At 39.5% G+C, this 18,814-nt stretch overlaps 1 protein-coding gene across 6 annotated transcripts in view; it reads right to left on the bottom strand.

The window, feature by feature from the left end:
* KCNT2 (potassium sodium-activated channel subfamily T member 2) overlaps nt 1-18,814 on the bottom strand; it is a 675,220-nt gene that overhangs the window by 138,886 nt on the left and 517,520 nt on the right. For 4 of the 6 annotated variants that reach the window (XM_075833425.1, XM_075833427.1, XM_075833430.1 and 1 more), the window contains exons 20-21: nt 16,499-16,570; nt 221-355 (exon numbers count right to left, since the gene is read on the bottom strand). In XM_075833425.1, coding sequence (XP_075689540.1) covers nt 221-355; nt 16,499-16,570 — 207 coding nt within the window. The remainder of the gene's footprint in view (nt 1-220; nt 356-16,498; nt 16,571-18,814) is intronic. The other 2 variants (XM_075833428.1, XM_075833429.1) reach the window with 1 other exon arrangement.

Here is an 18,814-nt window from a genome sequence, read left to right as displayed (position 1 = left end):
ACTTTTAACAAGTATAACAGACATATAAATGTAAAAATATTACACCTGTTCCTGTTGTGGGCTATAATAAATATGAAAGCCATGCTATGCAAAGCTATAGGACATGACTTCACTCATTTGTCAGCCAGAAGATTTCAGAGAGTCGTATATATTATTGTCTAGCAGGTAAACGCAAATACAGCACAGCCAAATAATAGGAATTATTACAAATTGGACCTACCTGAAAAGTGTCTGCACATTGACTATTGTCTTTGCATCTGCCATGTAGTCTTCCTCAGCACTCATTGTGCTTTCCTTGTCCACAACCACCATGTTTGCTGCAAATGTTACTCCACACTTCAACAAGTCATCTAGGCTTTTGAAAACACAAAAATTACTTAATGGTTCTATATAAAATAAGCAGATAAAACATATGTAACACACATAAAGCATGCAACCTCTGAGTAGTCACGCATAGAAGCTTATGGGGCCCTACTACATGTCTCTGATTTCATATTTAGTTTTTTCTGTCATATTCTGTATGACTCTGGCATAAAAAATAGTGACAGAAGCCATATTGCAGATAATCTACATAAAAAAAATGAATCAGAGTAACGGATTACACAACGCAAGTGTGAGCTTAGCCTGATATAATAAATGATTCGTTTAGTTGATAATAATCTGCAGATAAATACACAACAATGCAGATGCAAAACTGTACAAGTAAATAATGAAATAAACCAATATATGTCTGCCTTAATCAATCTGAAATACCAACATATCCAGTAATAAAACTAATTTTTTTATTCTGAATAACATCAGCACTAAAGCAGTCTGTAATTATTCACAAGTAACCCTAAGGCCATGTTCACACGTGGCAGAATTTTTCTGCTGCAAATGTTGGTGCAGATTCAGAGCAATTACGCAACAAATCTGCAGCAACATTTGCATATTTAACAGGTAATTTAGACGTTGCAGATGTCACAGCGGACTTGCCACAGATTTCAGTTTTTGCATTGCAAAGGCTGAAATCCGCAGTGAAATTCCGCTGCTTCTCCTAAACATAATGTGCATGCTGTGGAGGGGAAATTCTGCACCACAGCCTAATTTCCGCACAGTTAATTTCCTCAACGTCTGAACTAAGTTTCCTAAAAATGTATAGAAACAAATGTAAAGAACGTCTGCTACAGAATTCCACTGCGGACTGTCCACAGCAGAATTCAGCAGCAATTCCGCCACGTCTGAACGTGGCCTAAGGACATGTTCAGACGTGGCAGAATTTTTCCGCTGCAAATGTTGGTGCAGATTTGGGGCAATTACACAACGAATCTGCACCAACATTATTGACAGGTAATTCAGATGTTGCAGAAAACACAGCAGACTTGACACAGATTTCAGTTTTTGCATTGCAGAGGCTGAAATACGCAGTGAAATTCTGCTTCTTCTCCGCAACAGACAGTGCATGCTGAAGACTGAAAATTACGCACCGCAGCCTATGGTCCACAGCGGAGTTTTCCGCAACGTCTGCACGAAGATAACTAAAAAGGTGTGGAAACCAATGGACAAACTGTCTGCAAAAGATTTCCCCTATTGGTTTAACAAATAGATCAATTGAGAGAAACCCATTGTCATCCTTGATGACAGTTGTGTCTAAAAAGTCAATTTTGACTGGATCATGGTGTACCTTGAACTTCAGCTCCGGCCATATGCTATTTATGCATTCATGAAAGGCAAGAAGGGTGTCCAATGCGCCCCCCATATGCAAAAGACATCATCAATATATCTCTTTCAAACAAATGAATGTGTTTGGAACAACCTATTAGTGTAAATGAATTCCTCTTTGAAATTAACCATATAGCAATTTGCATATGGAGGGGCCACATTGAACCCCATTGCCGTACCTTGTATTTGAAGAAAGAAAGAATCCTGAAACAGAAAGTAATTTTCTTTGAGAACAAGATTCAAAAGATCCATACAGAAATTGACCACCTGGGTATCATAACTGGACTCCTGTAATATCTTCTTAACCACCAATAGGCCCTTATTGTGCTGTATTGAAGGTATACAGACTATTGACATCCCAGGATACCAATAGGGCCACCCTTGGTATCACTGGGATGTTGCATGATGTTTTATTTGTACTCACTTTGTCTGTATAATCTTTGGATAATGCTGGTTTTTGTTGTGAATTACTCTTACATATTTTTATGTGACATAGTAAATTATGTTATATACAGTTTTTTTCTGTTTTGTTTTACATACAATTATCTGATGAAGGCCTAATGGGGCCGAAAACATTTATATGAGTGGATTGCATAATAAAATATATCTACTTCACCATAAACCTGAGTGCCAAGTTCTTACATTATATTACTAAGGAGTGGAACCCTACTTGTGTACCACCTTTTTTCAGGACATAGAACTAGAGAAGGACTTGGGTATACCGATTACAAGTAAGCTAAGCAGCAATACTCAATACACGGTCTAAAAACAGCGGACACCTGAACTAATGGGCGGGATCAATCTCACCCGTTTAACCCCTTAGATTTCGGCGCTCAATAGCAAGCGCCGCATCCAAGTGGTTTTGGAGGGAGGGTGCTCCCTCTCTCACCCCATCGGCACCATGCAATTGAAATCGCAGGGAGCCAATGGCATCCATGGCAGGCGGGGGCCTAACAAAGACTGCCGGTCTGCCTGTAGTGGATGCCTGCTAAGCCATGCCTGAGGCATGACCTAGCAGGTGCCTGTCGGTTTTACACTGACAGGCAATAATACGCTGCAATACAGAAGTATTGCAGTGTATTATAAAAGCATCAGAAGATCACATAGCAAAGTCCCCTAGTGGGACTAAAAATAAAGTTATCAAAAAGTTTAATAAAGTTAATAATAAATAAATAAAAATCCCAAATAAAAGAAATTAAAAACCCACTTTTTCCCTTATAAAATACTTTAATATGAAAAAATAAAAAACTAAAATTAAAACGTTACACATGTTTGGTATCGCTGCGTCTGTAACGACCCCGCCTATAAAGCTATTATGTTATTTAACCCACACGGTATACGCCGTAAAAAAATAAAATAAAAAGCAATGCCAGAATTGCTGTTTTCTGTTCATCCTGCCTTCAAACAAATGTGATAATAAGTGATCAAAAAGTCGCATGTACTCCAAAATGGTACCGATAGAAACTACAAGTCGTCCCGCAAAAAAGCCCTCATACAGTTGCATCGGCATAAAAATAAAACAATTATGACTCTTAAAACATGCCGACTCAAAAACAAATAATTTTGAAAAAAATATGTGTTTTTACTGTGTAAAAGTAGTAAAACATACAAAATCTATATAAATTTGGTATCGCCAGAATTTTAATGACCCGCTGAATAACGTTATTATGTTATTTATACCACAAAGTAAACAGCGTAAATCTAAGACGCAAAAAAAGAGTGGCGAAATTTATGGGTTTTTTCCATTACCCCCCAAAAATTTCTATAAAGGTTAATCAATATATTATATGTACCCAAAAATGGTGCTATTAAAAAATACAACTTGTCCCACAAAAAAAGACCTTATACAGCTATGTCGACGCAAAAATAAAAAAGTTATAGCTCTTGGAATGCGACGATGGAAAAATGCAAAAAATAGCTTGGTCATTAAGGTATAAAATAGGCTGGCCATTAAGGGGTTAAAATCTAAAGTATAGAGAAGGGTTTTATGAACTGAGCCATTTAGTAGTAACAGAAACAGTATATGTACTGCTGAAGCAGCAAAAGACTTCTCAAACCATGTCTGCTACCATAAGTTAAAGAGGCTCTGTCACCAGATTCTCAAATCCCTATCTCCTATTGCATGTGATCGGCGCTGCAATGTAGATAACAGTAAAGTTTTTTTTTATTTTTAAAAAACGTTCATTTTTGGCCAAGTTATGAGCTATTTTATTATGCAAATGAGCTTTGAAATGGACAATTGGGCGTTTTTTTTTTCGTTATGTCCAACTGGGCGTGTATTGTGTTTTTAACTGGGCATGTTTACGTGTATGACGCTGACCAATCAGTGACCAGTCAGCGTCATACACTCCTCTCCATTCATTTACACAGCAGCGATGTGCAGCCGCATACACAGAGATTAACGTTAATTGAGTGTCCTGATAATGAATACACATGAAATCCAGCCTGGACGTCATGTGTATTCAGAATCCTGACACTTCTGAATCTTTTCTGTGAGATTCCCGCAAGCCACGCGTAATCTCGCGAGATTACAGAGGTAAACGAGATTTCGTTTCCCTTGCTGGAAATCTCAAAGAAAAGAGTCAGAAGTGTCAGGATTCTGAATACACAAGACGTCCAGGCTGTATTTCATGTGTATTCATTATCAGGACACTTGATTAACGTTAATCTCTGTGTATGTGGCTGCACATCGCTGCTGTGTAAATGAATGGAGAGGAGTGTATGACGCTGACTGGTCACTGATTGGTCAGCGTCATACATGTAAACACGCCCAGTTAAAAACACAATACACGCCCAGTTGGACATAAAGAAAAAAAAACGCCCAATTGTCCATTTCAAAGCTCATTTGCATAAATATAAAATAGCTCATAACTTGGCCAAAAATGAACGTTTTAAAAAAAACAAAAAACTTTACTGTTATCTACATTACAGCGCCGATCACATGCAATAGGAGATAGGGATTTGAGAATCTGGTGACAGAGCCTCTTCAACCCCTTCCCGCTCCTGGACGTACTATTAGGTCATGGTAACTATAGCGTTCGCGCTCCATGACCTAATAGTACGTCTCGGGAGTAACGGCCGTTTCGGCCGTCCTCCCGACACATACAGGAGCTGTGACAGCTGCTGTCTCGTACAGCAGCTGTCACAGCTCCTACAGCGGGGACCGATCGCTGTGTCCCCGCTGAATAACCCCTTAAAAGCCGCATTCTATAGAGATCGCGGCTTTTTAGTGGTTAAGCTGCCATCGCCGGCCTGCTACACGATAGTGGCCGGCGATGGTGACTATGGCAACCGGACACCAAACAATGGCGTCCGGCTGTGCCATAGACGGAAGCCTAGTGGGTCCTGACAACGTCAGGACCCACTATGCTTGCTGTCAGTGAGTAGCTGACAGTTCTAATACACTGCACTACGCATGTAGTGCAGTGTATTAGAATAGCGATCAGGGCCTCCTGCCCTCAAGTCCCCTAGTGGAACAAAGTAATAAAGTAAAAAAAAAGTTAAAAAAGATGTGTAAAAATAAGAAAATACAAGTTTTAAAAGTATTAAAAGTAAAAATCCCCCTTTTTACCTTATCAGTCATTTATTATTAATAAAAATATATAAACAAACAAATAAACTATACATAATTGGTATCGCCGCGTCCGTAACGGCCTGAACTACAAAATTATTTCGTTATTTATCCCGCACGGTGAACGCCGTAAAAGAAAATAATAATAAACCGTACCAGAATCACAATTGTTTGGTCACTTCACCTCCCAAAAAATGGAATAAAAATATATCAAAAAGTCGCATGTACCAAAAAATGGTACTGATCGAAACTGCAGTTCGTTACGCAAAAAATAAGTCCTCGCACGACTTTATTGATTGAAAAATAAAAAAGTTCTGGCTCTTAGAATAAGGTAACACAAAAAGTGAATGATTTTTTACAAAACGTATTTTATTGTGCAAACGCCATAAGACATAAAAAAAAACTATAAACATCTGGTATCGCCGTAATCGTATCACCCTGCAGAATAAAGTGAATATGTCATTTATAGCGCACGGTGAACACTGTAAAAAAATATAGAATAAAAAAACAATAGTAGAATTGCTGTTTTTTAGTCACCGCGCCACCTAAAAATAGAATAAAAACTGATCAAAAAGTCGCATGCACCCCAAGAAAACTACAATGGATTCCTCAAGGGGTCTATTTTCCAAATTCGGTTCACTTTTGGGGGGTTTCCAATGTTTTGGCACCACAAGACCTCTTCAAACCGGACATGGTGCCTAATAAAAAAGAGGCCTCAAAATCCACTAGGTGCTCCTTTGCTTTGGAGGCCGGTGCTTCAGTCCATTACCGCACTAGGGCAACATGTGGGATATTTCTCTAAACTGCAGAATCTTGGCAATACGTATTAAGTTGCGTTTCTCAGATAAATCCTTTTGTGTTGTAAAATAAATGGTATAAAGAGGATTTTCTGACAAAAAAAAATGTAAACTTCACCTCTACTTTGCTCTAAATTTCTGTGAAACACCTAAAGGGTTCATAAACTTTCTAAATGCTGTTGTGAATACTTTGAGGGGTCTAGTTTCTAAAATGGGGTGTTTGATAGGGGTTTCTAATATATGGGCCCCTCAAAGCAACTTCAGAACTGAACTGGAACCTAAAAAAATAAATAAATGAGGCAATACTTCGCTTCTTACATTATACTGATAATGAGCCGTGCCCACCCCGAGATGACCCCAGTTTTGACCGTTTGTATAAACGGAGACCCCTATTAGACCGCTTCAGTGCCCGGTTTTCACAAGCATTCACCCCCAAGAAGTGTATTTCTATTGATGAGTCCCTAGTACATTTTAAAGGGAGGCTTCAATTCCGCGAGTACCTGCCGGGTAATAGGGCAAGGTATTGGGTGAAGATGTCTAAGCTGTGCGAGAGTGCATCAGGGTATACCTACAGGTTTAGGATATATGAAGGAAAGGCCACCCCCAAACCAGACAGCATCCTGGACTACAATAGGTACAAGGGAGGGATGGACTTGTCAGATCAAATCCTGAAGCCCTACAGCGCCATGCGGTGTGGTATAAGAAGCTGGCCAGGCACATCATACAGATGGCATTGTACAATGTGTACATGCTACGTCGATGTGCAGGCCAGACGGGAACTTTCCTGGAATTTCAAGAGGTGATTATCAAGAACCTAGTCTTTAGGGACCAAGAAGGGGGGGCACACAGTACTTCTGGAAGCGAGGCCACACACATCGAACCAGGGCAACACTTTCCAGGAGAAGTTCCCCAAACTGGCAAGAAGGGAAAAAGTCAAAAGAGGTGCAAAGTCTGCTATAAGAGGGCTATAAGGGATGACACAATATATCAATGTGACACGTGTCCCGAATAATCAGAGCTCTGTATGAAAGTGTGTTTTAAAATTTATCATACATTCCTTGGTTTATAATTTACCCCAATTTTACTTAACCTGATGCACTCCGCACAGCTTATCCCCCTCGTCTTTCCCCTCTGAGCCCTGCTGTGTGCCCAGGCAGCTGATAACACCCACATGTAGGGTATTGCCATACCCGGGATAACCCACATTACAGTTTATGGGGTGTAGGTCTCCGGTCAAAATGCTCACTACACCTCTAGATCAATGCTTTAAGGGTATAGTTTTTAAAACGGGTCACTTCTTGCGGGTTTCAACTGTACTGGTACCTCAGGTGCTTCTGCATACAATTTGCACTAGAAAATCCCCACTAGCCCAAATGGTGGTCCTTTCCTTCTGAGCCCTCCCATGGGCCCAAACGGCAGTTTATCACCACAAATAGGGTATTGCGGCACTCAGAACAAATTGCGCAACAGAATGGGGTATTTTGTTTCTTGTGAAAATAAGAAATTTTCAGCCAAAACTACATTTTATTTGAAAAGAATAATTTTGTTTTCATTCCCAGCCCAATTCAAATAAGTTCTGTGAAAAAACTATGGGGTCAAAATGGTCACAACACCCATAAATGAATTCCTTGAGGGGTGTAGTTTCCAAAATGGGGTCATTTGTGGTTGGTTTCTATTGCTTTGATACCTCTGGGGCTCTGCAAATGCGACATGGCACCCGAAAACCAATCCAACAAAATCTGGACTCCAAAGAACAAATAGCGCTCCTTTGCTTCTGAGCCCTCCCATGGGCCCAAACAGCAGTTTATCACCACAAATGGGGTATTGTCGCACTCAGGACAAATTGGGCAACAAAATTGAGTATTTTATTTCTTGTGAAAATAAGAATTTTTGAGCTAAAATGACATATTATTGGAAAAAATATATATTTTTTTAATTCCCAGCCCAATTCAAATAAGTTCTGTGAAGAAACTATGGGGTCTAAATGGTCACATTACCCATAAATGAATTCCTTGAGGGGTGTAGTTTCCAAAATGGGGTCACTTCTGGTGGGTTTCCATTGCTTTGATACCTCTGGGGCTCTGCAAATGTGACATGGCACCCGAAAACCAAACCAGCAAAATCTGGACTCCAACAAACACATAGCGCTCATTTACTTCTGAGCCCTCCCATGAGCCCAAACGGCAGTTTATCACCACAAATGGGGTATTGCCAAATTAAGGACAAATTGGGCAACAAAATGGGGTATTTTGTTCCCTGTGAAAATAAGAAATTTTGATCACAAATGACATTTTATTGGAAAAAATGACATTTTTTTTCATTTCACAGCCCAATTCAAATACGTGCTGTAAATGAATTCCTTGAGGGGTGTAGTTTCCAAAATTGGGTCACTATTGGGGGATTCCTACTGTTTTGGCACCTCAACACCTCTTCAAACCTGGCATGCTGCCTAAAATATATTCTAATAAAAAAGAGGGCTCAAAATGCACTAGGTGCTTCTTTGCTTCTAGGGCTTGTGTTTTAGTACACGAGCGCAGTAGAGCCACATGTGGGACATTTCTAAAAACTGCAGAATCTGGACAATACATATTTAGTAGTGTTTCTCTGGTAAAACCTTCTGTGTTACAGAAAAAAAAATTTCACCTCCACGTTGCTTTAATTCCTGTGAAATGCCTGAAGGGTTAAAAAACTTTCTAAATGCTGTTTTGAATACTTTGAGGGGTCTAGTTTTAAAATGGGGTGTTTTATCAGGGTTTATAATACATAGGCCCCTCAAAGCCATTTCAGAACTCAAGAGGTACCTTAAAAAAAAGGCTTTTTCAATTTTCTTAAAAATATGAGAAATTGCTGTTTATGTTCTAAGCCTTGTAACGTCCAAGAAAAATAAAAGAATGTTCAAAAAACAATGGCAATCCAAAGTAGACATATGGGAAATGTGAACTAGTAACTATTTTGGGTGGTATAAACGTCTGTTTTACAAGCAGATGCATTTAAATTCTGAAATTTTGCAATTTTTCACCAATAAACACTGAATATATCAACCAAATTTTACCACGAACATGAAGCCCAATGTGTCACGAGAAAACAATCTCAGAATCGCTTGTGTAGGTTTAAGCATTCCGACGTTATTACCACATAAAGTGAAATATGTCAGATTTGAAAAATGGGCTCTGAGCCTTAAGGCCAAAACTAGGCTGCGTCCTTAAGGGGTTAAGCATAGTGTAGAATCGAAGTTTAGGGTGTTAAACAACATCTGAAGCCAAGTGCCCGAACCTCAACATAAGTTAATATGTTTAAAATTACTTTGATTGTGAGATGCAGAAAATGCACCCAACTTCTAAACTGCACTTTGAAGGTGATTATTACAAGACCCATGGAAAAATTATTTCTTTGAAAAACTGAAAGCAATCCCCGCCCCCCAAAAAGAATGGTTAGGCCGGATCTACACATGAAGTTTCTGATGCAGTTTTTGGTGCAGTTTTAATGCAGTTTTTTTTTTAGCCAAGCACAATAGTGGGAAAACTATCTTCTTCTGACTTTTTTTCCCTGAAGATGCTCCTGACGTCTACGTTAAACATAGGCTGTAAAGGATGCCTAACATTGGCATTTGTCACCTATAGGCTATAATGGTATCCATTTAACGGATACATTATGAGCTCTCAAGACCCTTTTCATTACATAACCTCTAAATGGATACCACTATAGCTTATGGGTAATGGATGCCACTATTAGGAATCCATTTATCTCAATAGGCTATAATGGTATTTGGTTAAGGGATTCGTCATAAAAAGCTTTTGAAAAGCTCATGATGTATCCATTTAATAGATGCAAGGCCAACAGGATAAAGACTTGGCACTGACACCTACCTTTTGCTACAGTAGTTATAGTGGATGTTTCCCTTGTTATGGTCTTTTCTGTATGGTCTACCTTAAATCTATCCTACTTCCTCGTAATTCTGACCCCATCCTGAATCCAGCTTGTTTGGTAATGATCTTCACTCTTAACCGCTTCCCGACCGCCCACTGTATATTCACGTTGGCATTTGCTGGGCTCTGTGCACGGTGGGTGTTAAAAGCGCGATCCGGGTGTCTCAGAGTAGCGCTGACACCCGGATTGCGCTGTTAACCCCTGCCTCTGGTCCCGGAGACATGACCGGGACCTAATTGGTTCAGGTCCCGGTCATGTGATCGCAGGGAAAGCTTGTTGTAGCAACGAACTGGAAAGTTTGTTACTACAACAAACTTTCCAGGGGACCGATTGCGGGTGCTGAAGTCGGTTATAAGGCAGAACCGGAGGCCATACAACGGCCCCCGGGTCTGCCATGCACAGCAGCCTTTGAGAACCAGCCGGAGGCCGGTCCTCATAAGCTTCCTGTCAGTGTGACTCTCAGCGTCACACTGACAGTTTATAAATCGTTACACTACCTAGGTAGTGTAATGTATTATAGCAGCGATCAGTGCTGCCAGTCTTCAAGTAAAACAAGTAAAAAGTAAAAAATCAAGTAATAAAAATGTTTTATAAAAGTGTAAAAACAAGTTATAAAAGTTACAAAAACAAAAAATGCTTTTTTTCCTATAATATGTCTTTTATTATAGGAAATAAATGAAAATGTTAAAAAAAGTACACATATTTGGTATCACCGCGTTCGTAACGATCAAAACTATAAAACTATAATATTATTTATCCCGCACGGTGAACAGCGCAATACTATTTTTTTGGTCATCAACCCTCCAAAAATATAGAATAAAAAGTGATCAAAAAGTCGCATGTACCCTAAAATAAAAGTACAAATAAAAACGACAACCCGTCCCGCAAAAAACAAGCCCTTACACAGCTTTTTTTACTGAAAAATAAAAAAGTTATGGCTCTCAGAATATGGTGACACAAAAAATAAATAATTTTATCGAAAAGTGATTTTATTGCGCAAATGCCACAAAACATAAAAAAAACTATATACATCTGGTATCGCCGTAATCGTATCGACCCGCAGAATAAAGTAAAATGTCATTTATAGCGCACGGTGAAAAGTGTAAAAAAAAAAGACAAAAAACATTGTCAGAATTTGTTTTTTTGTCACTTTGCTTGCCAAAAAAATCTAATAAAAAGTGATATAAAAAATCACATGTACCCTAAAATGGTACCAATGAAAACTACAGATTGTTCCGCAACAAATAAGCCCTCGCACAGCTCCGGTGAAGAAAAATTAAAAAAAGTTCAGGCTCTCAGATTATAGCGACAGAAATTGTGCAGTGTCCAAAAGCTGATAAGATCCGGCGCCATTTATCAGTGCGACATTGGCCACATATCTGCGGATTATTATTTATTTGCCGAATTATTATACCCTCTTATTATGTCCTGATGTACTCTGCCCAATTTACACATACCTCCACATCATAAACTGAAATACCAGCAAAACCCCAAACAGAACAGTTACCAAGCAAACTCTGTGCTCCAAAAGCCAAATGGCGCTCCCTCCCTTCTGAGCCCCACAGCGTGCCCAAACACCAGTTTACGTCCACATATATGATATTTTATATTCGGGAGAACCCGCTCAACATTGTATGAGGTATTTGTCTTCAGTGGCACAAACTAGGCACAACATATTGTGCGTTAAAATGGCATATCAGTGGAAAATTTAAGTTTTCACTTTGCACTATCCGCTGCGCATTAACGCCTTCGCGCAACACAACTTAATAGCATGTCGTGGTGCAGGGGGTTATATATGGAGCGGGCTCATGCGCTGCGCCCGCGCCATATTCTGCAGGTGTCCGCTGTGTATTACAGCTGACACCCGGGACTAATGGACAGGAACAGTGATTGCGCTGTTACAGGAGCCTGTAAAAATGATATTATACTGCAATACATTAGTACTGCAGTGTATTGTACCAGCGACCTAATGATCGCTTGTTCCAGTCCCCTAAAGGGACTTTTGGGAGGTTTCCACTGTTTTGGTACCTCAGGGTCTTTGCAAATGGGACATGACACCCGAAAACCATTCCAGCTAAATTTGAGCTCCAAAAGCCAAATATTGTTCCTTCCCTTCTGAGTCTTGCCGTGGGTCCAAACAGCAGTTTATTTAAGAAACTTTCTGAATGCTGTTTTGAATACTTTGAGGGGTGCAGTTTTTAATATGGGGTGATTTGTGGGGTCTAACTAGTACATAAGGCCCTCAAAGCCGCTTTAGAACTGAACTGGTCCCTGTAAAAATCGCCTTTTGAAATTTTCTTGAAAATGTGAGAAATTGCTGCTAAAGTTCTAAGCCTTGTAACGTCCTAGAAAAATAAAATAACGTTCAAAAAATGATGCAAATATAAAGTAGACATATGGAATATGTGAAATAGTAACTATTTTGTGTGGTATTACTATCTGTTTTACAAGCAGATACATTTAAAATAAGAAAAATTATAATTTTTGCAAATTTTCTCTAAGTTTTGGTGTTTTTCACAAATAAGCAATGAATTTATTGACCACATTTTTCCACTAATATAAAGTACAATATGTCATGAGAAAACAATCTCAGAATCGCTTGGATAGGCAAAAGCATTCCGGAGTTATTACCACATAAAGTAACACATGTCAGATTTGGAAAAAATGGGGCTGGTCCTGAAGGCCAAAATGAGCTCAGTATTGAAAGGGTTAATCTAGCTTGTTTATTCTTCTGATCTCTTCGTATCTAGTCAGCTTTGTGTTTGTGAACCTGATCTCCTTGTATCCAGCTAGCTTCTAATATGTGTATTGAATGACAACTATTGTCTGTACATACATACAGGATGTTAGGAAATGCCTGTTCCTTTAATGATCTCCATGACTACTGCTCTAGCTTCTGGGCAATTCTGGTTTTTCCTTGAGCCTATCTCTTTTCTCTATCTTTCTGCCTATCAGATTTGGTTTAGCATTAATACCTGTCCTTCCCACTCAGTATTTGCATGTGATTTTCCTTACCTTCTGGTGTCTTGATCAAGCTTCTGACTAAACCCCATACCTCTGACTTTTGAACTACTTGGAAAACTGACCTCGGCTTGTCTATCGTTAACCCCTTGTTTACTGATTCTGCTCCCGGCTGGTTCTGACCTCTGCTTTACCTGGTATACACTTGCTTATTGTTTTGGACTTTCTGTTTATCCTCTGGCTGTCTGTTTATCCTGTTTAGGTTTGCCTGCATTGCACCTCTTATCCAACATTGAACTCTGCTAAAACAACCTGGGTTCTATGCAGCAAAAACCATCCCGCTTTGCGGTGGGCTCTGCCGAATACCATAGAGTAGCCTTAGATTCTGTTGATCAAAGTTTCTGGCAGATTTGAGGTTGCAGATTTATATGCACGCTCTCCCAGCAGTCTCCTGCAGCCTTTGGGAAATCGCTCTCATAGCAATTCCATAAGAAAATCACAAGCAACTACTGAGTAAGAAGGACAGGTATAAATACTAAACCAAATATGATTGGCAGAAATACAGAGAAAAGAGATAGGCTCAAGGAAAAACCAGAACCGCCCAGAAGCTTGAGCAGTAGTCATGGAGATCATTAAAGGAACAGGCATTTCCTAACACAAGACTTAATTTAGTAAATGGTCAAAAAGGAAAATGCTGCTACCATCCTGTAATTTTAATACAGTTGCCTGCAATTTCAAAATGTGAATAGATATAAACACATATACAGATGTAGCCGTCTTTACCTTGACTTTTATCGCATTAAATACACAGTGGCAAGATCCTTTATCTTGGTTTTTTCAAAGACATTTCAATGGCTTGTGTTTTGTTATATTATGCTGCAGCAAGTTATCAGAGTCAAGATAAAGATGGCTAATCTGTAAATATAAATATACATGCATATGCACCTGTACACTGAATGCTTATACCTGAATATTACCTAAAACAATGAAACAATGCCAACATAATAAAGCTAAACAATGCATAAATAACACCCTTATACAGTATCCATGTTGTACCTACATAATACCTTTATATAGTGATGATACAATACTACCATTCAGTGCCCAAATAGAATGGTCACAAAATACATTTTATACAGTGTACACATAATACTGTCATATAATACTATCATATACAGCCCACTTAAAACGTTTATATAGTGGCCACATAACAATGTCATGTAGTGCCAAAATAAATCTGCCAAACAGTGACCATATAATACTACCATGCAATGCCAAAATAATATACAGTATTCAAATATTGCCACATAGTACCCACATAATGTCATATAGTCCCCACATAAAACTGACATTCAATGCCCAAATACCTCATATACCTGCATGGGCACCTTAACTTCATGGCAGATATGATAAACACTTCTCTTCATGTCTGGGAAACTACCCTTTCCTTACATGTACATAAGAGTTCTATGTGCTATAATAATATATTTAAAGGGGTTCTTGAGGATATAGCTTTTTTTGTGAAGCCTTTCTATTCTTGGAGAATAAGGGCACATTCAGACGTGGCAGAATTGCTGTTGAATTCCACTGCGGACAGTCCGAAGTGGAAATCTGCAGCAGCCGTTTTTTACATTTGTTTCTATACATTTTTAGGAAATTTAGTTCAGACGTTGTGGAAAATAACAGTGCGGAAATTAAGCTGTGGTGCAGAATTTTCCCTCCGCAGCATGGTCATGATGTTGTGGAGAAGCAGCGGAATTCCACTGCGGATTTCAGTCTTTGCAATGCAAAACCTGAAATCTGCGGTGTCCGCTGTGACATCCGCAACGTGAGAATTACCTGTCAAATATGCAAATGTAGCTGCAGATTAGTTGCGTAATTGCCGCAAATCTGCAGCAACATTTGCAGCAGAAAAATTCTGCCATGTCTGAACGTGCCCTAAGAACTGCATATTTTTAAAATAACGTTTGTTTCAAAGTTCCCCCCTCCCTACTGAACTGCCCAGCATAGCATGTAAAAATTGCAGCAGCGCTCAAGTCCGTATATGGCCTCCGCACTTCCTCCCAATATGTGCAATGTATGGGACAGGGCCGTACATTGCATAGAGAGATTTTTTTCTGTGGCCGAGGCTTTTTCTACTGCAGCTATGTGGGTGCCGAATGTTGTTATTTTTGAGTGTGTAGCAAATATGAGTACCTGTAATTTACTTTCTAACACAATGTACAACACAACTGTTAGACAAATCTGAACAACACTTGACAACATCCAGGGCTGATCACTTTCACCCTCCAAATCTCCCCTTCCTATTGCACTACTAGGCTACTAACCTTCCCTCAGTTCCTACAAGTTTTTCTTTCACTCTAAGGGTATGTGCACACGCAAACTCAAAAACATCTGAAAATACGGAGCTGTTTTTAAGGGAAAACAGCTCCTGATTTTCAGACTTTTTTTAAGCAACTCGCGTTTTTCACTGCATTTTTTACGCCCGATTTTGGAGCTGTTTTTCTATAGAGTCAATGAAAAACGGCACCAAAAACGGCTCAGAAAGTGACATACACTTCTTTTTGGTGGGCGTTTTTTTATCTGGCCGTTTTCCGAAAATGAGGTGTAAAAAACTGCCCCGTCGGAACAGAACCATATTTCCCATTGAAATCAATAAGCAGATGTTTGTAGGCTTTCTGCTTCCATTTATTCAGGCGCTTTTCGAGGCGTAAACGCCCCGAAATACGCCTGAACATACTACGTGTGCACATACCCTAAGACATTTTTTTCTTCTTTTAGCAAAGTGCTTCCCATCTCTGAGCATCTTTTATTTATTCAATTCTGTAAAAAAAATGATTGCATGTTGCAAGTTTCACCACACATTGACCCAATAAAATAAGTGATATGCCATAAGTGATAACATTTTGTTGTTCGATGAGTCCTAATCTAACACAAAAATAAGGTAATCCACCACACGTGTGCATAACATGTGGATCCTGCTAAAATAACCCAATATACGTATTGATGCATGTAACTCAACATGGCCAGATGATCAGAAAGTTATGTATCTAAAATAAATACAATAGGATTAATATTGGACAATCTTAGGACTCCTGCACATGACCAAACTGCGGCTCCATTCAACCTCAGAGTTGTATGGAGCCATAATATAATGCGGGGAGACTTCTACAGGGCTCTACTCTACCATTGTATGCATCTGATTTCATACAGAGATCATTTCTGTTGGATTCATACAGAAAAAAAAAATCATGGTATCCTCCATTTGATGACATATTACAGACGTAATTACCCTTAGAAGCAATTTCGATGCATTTTTAAAGCCAAAACCAGGATTGGATCTAAATGTATAAGGATTTGTTCATAGCTGCAATGGAAGATCTGTTCGAAACCACGGCACAGACACCATCAGATTTGAAAAGAAGAATAGCACTGCACGTTATGTTTGTATGGGTAACAAAAATCATGCTTGGCTGTTCGACATACACAAATACACAAAACCACAACACATATAAGAACTGGATTGAGTGGGTTTACCTACTTGTCTATGCAGCCAACCATGTAGTAGACCATTGGGAACCAACAGATTGCATCCAGAAAATGCATATCTGGCCTAACATTGGGATTAGAAGAATACATGACAAACATACTATTTAATATTAATTTACTTATATAAAGCATCTGCTATATAATATTCATATATCTAGAAAAATAAAAATAAAATATGTACATACATTATAAAAACCAGAACAAGAAAATATGAGACTGAGCAAGTGCATGCTGAAGGAATGATCTGTTCATGATTTATGGCGGTTCTACTATATTTTAATATGAATGAATTTATTTCCAGAAGACAAAAAAAAAAAAATGTGATTAATGTGAAGCACTTGGCTTGTGTAATGAGCATTAGATAAAACTAGAATGTACTCACCACATTTCCGTTTTTATTAAAGCCTATACATGAATGAATACTGCAGATGAAAATAGGCAACAGGCGAATATCACAGCACATAATGGCAAAACTGACAGGACAATAACACAAGGTTAAAAATCCTGTTGAATGGTGACCATGAACAAGCCCTTTGAGACTGTATATAGTTCTCTTCTAACCATATTAACAAGTTCCAATGAAACATGTTGTAATTTGATGAATTGCTTGAGACAGATTTGTAAAAAAAAACAAAAAACGTGCCATGTAAATCAGTCAAAAAGCCGATATTGTTTTCCTCTAGCGTTCACGACACGCACTAACACTTGTCACCTGCTGTTATTACAGTAGAGGATTTTAGGTGAAGTATCATAAAGCTTTCTATTATTGAACTGTAATTATACCCTTCAGCAGAAAAATGAAAATAGATACCTGTGCTGGAAGCAGGTTCCAGTCTAAGGCCTCATACACATGGCTGTATACATAAACCCAAGTACAGTGACCATAGAAGTACTGTATACTATGACAACATTTGTGGCATGCCGTTTCGGTGGAATGCACTACATGCCAGCCACCAGAGTGCACAGAGGTCCATAATATCATCCAAATAGACAACATTTCTATGCGCACGAGGCCTAGCGTAATGCTTAAAATTAGAGATGAGCGAACTTATGAAAAGTTTGGTTCGGCTGGTTCGCCGAATTTCATGAAAAAGTTTGATTCGGACCGAACTAGTTCTGACCGTACCTGTAATTCAAGAAAGCCCCTAAAAACCGTGTATAACACTGTTTAAAAGCCCTAGAAGCCATGTATAACACTCTTAGGTCACACATGAGTGTATCCAAGTACTTTTGAGCTGTCTTTAAGGCAAAGTTAGTGTCAAAGTTACGCCAACATGTATGGATATAGGAAAACGGATGGGACACGGTGATAACTAACAGAAACCACTGCACTTGTGCATGTTGTATGCTTAATGCATTGTTAAAAAAGGTACAAAAATTAACCATTTTTGGCGGCAGATGCCTGCCAGGGTTCATACATATAAGGTGGTAAAAGAAGAAGCAATGGCTTTTGACAAGCCCTCCAAAAATTTACCCTTTTTATTGGCAGATGCCTGCCGGGGTTCATCCATACATGGATGTAAAAGCAACAAGCAATGGCTTTTCACAAGCCCTCCAGGCCTGCTTGTAGCAGACGGCAGTGGTGGTGTATTGGTGGTAGTAGAGATAGCCAACAGACAGCAAGGGTGGTAGTTGTAGTAGTAGTAGCAGCACATTAAAACAGACTGGACAGTCACAGGACAAAGCCCTGTGGTGGGGCAGGCCTGCTTGTAGCAGACGGCAGTGGAGGTGTATTGGTGGTAGTAGAGGTAGCCAACAGACAGCAAGGGTGGTAGTAGTAGTAGTAGCACCACATTAAAACAGACTGGACAGTCACAGGACAAAACCCTGTGGTGGGGCAGGCCTGCTTGTAGCAGACGGCAGTGGAGGTGTATTGGTGGTAGTAGAGGTAGCCAACGGACAGCAAGGGTGGTAGTAGTAGTAGTAGTAGTAGCAGCACATTAAAACAGACTGGACAGTCACAGGACAAAGCTCTGTGGTGGGGCAGGCCTGCTTGTAGCAGACGGCAGTGGAGGTGTATTGGTGGTAGTAGAGGTAGCCAACGGACAGCAAGGGTGGTAGTAGTAGTAGTAGTAGTAGTAGTAGTAGTAGCAGCAGCACATTAAAAGAGACTGGACAGTCACAGAACAAAGCCCTGTGGTGGGGCAGGCCTCAGGCCTGCTTGTAGCAGACGGCAGTGGAGGTGTATTGGTGGAAGTAGAGGTAGCCAACGGATAGGAAGGGTGGTGGTAGTAGTAGTAGCAGCACATTAAAAGAGTCTGGACAGTCACAGGAGGACAAAGCCCTGTGGTGGGGCAGGCCTCAAGGC

Source organism: Rhinoderma darwinii, chromosome 7 (assembly GCF_050947455.1).
Source record: "Rhinoderma darwinii isolate aRhiDar2 chromosome 7, aRhiDar2.hap1, whole genome shotgun sequence".
Lineage (NCBI taxonomy): Eukaryota > Metazoa > Chordata > Amphibia > Anura > Rhinodermatidae > Rhinoderma > Rhinoderma darwinii.
The sequence above is the reverse complement of the archived record's forward strand: the minus strand, read 5'-3'. Positions and strand labels throughout refer to the sequence as shown.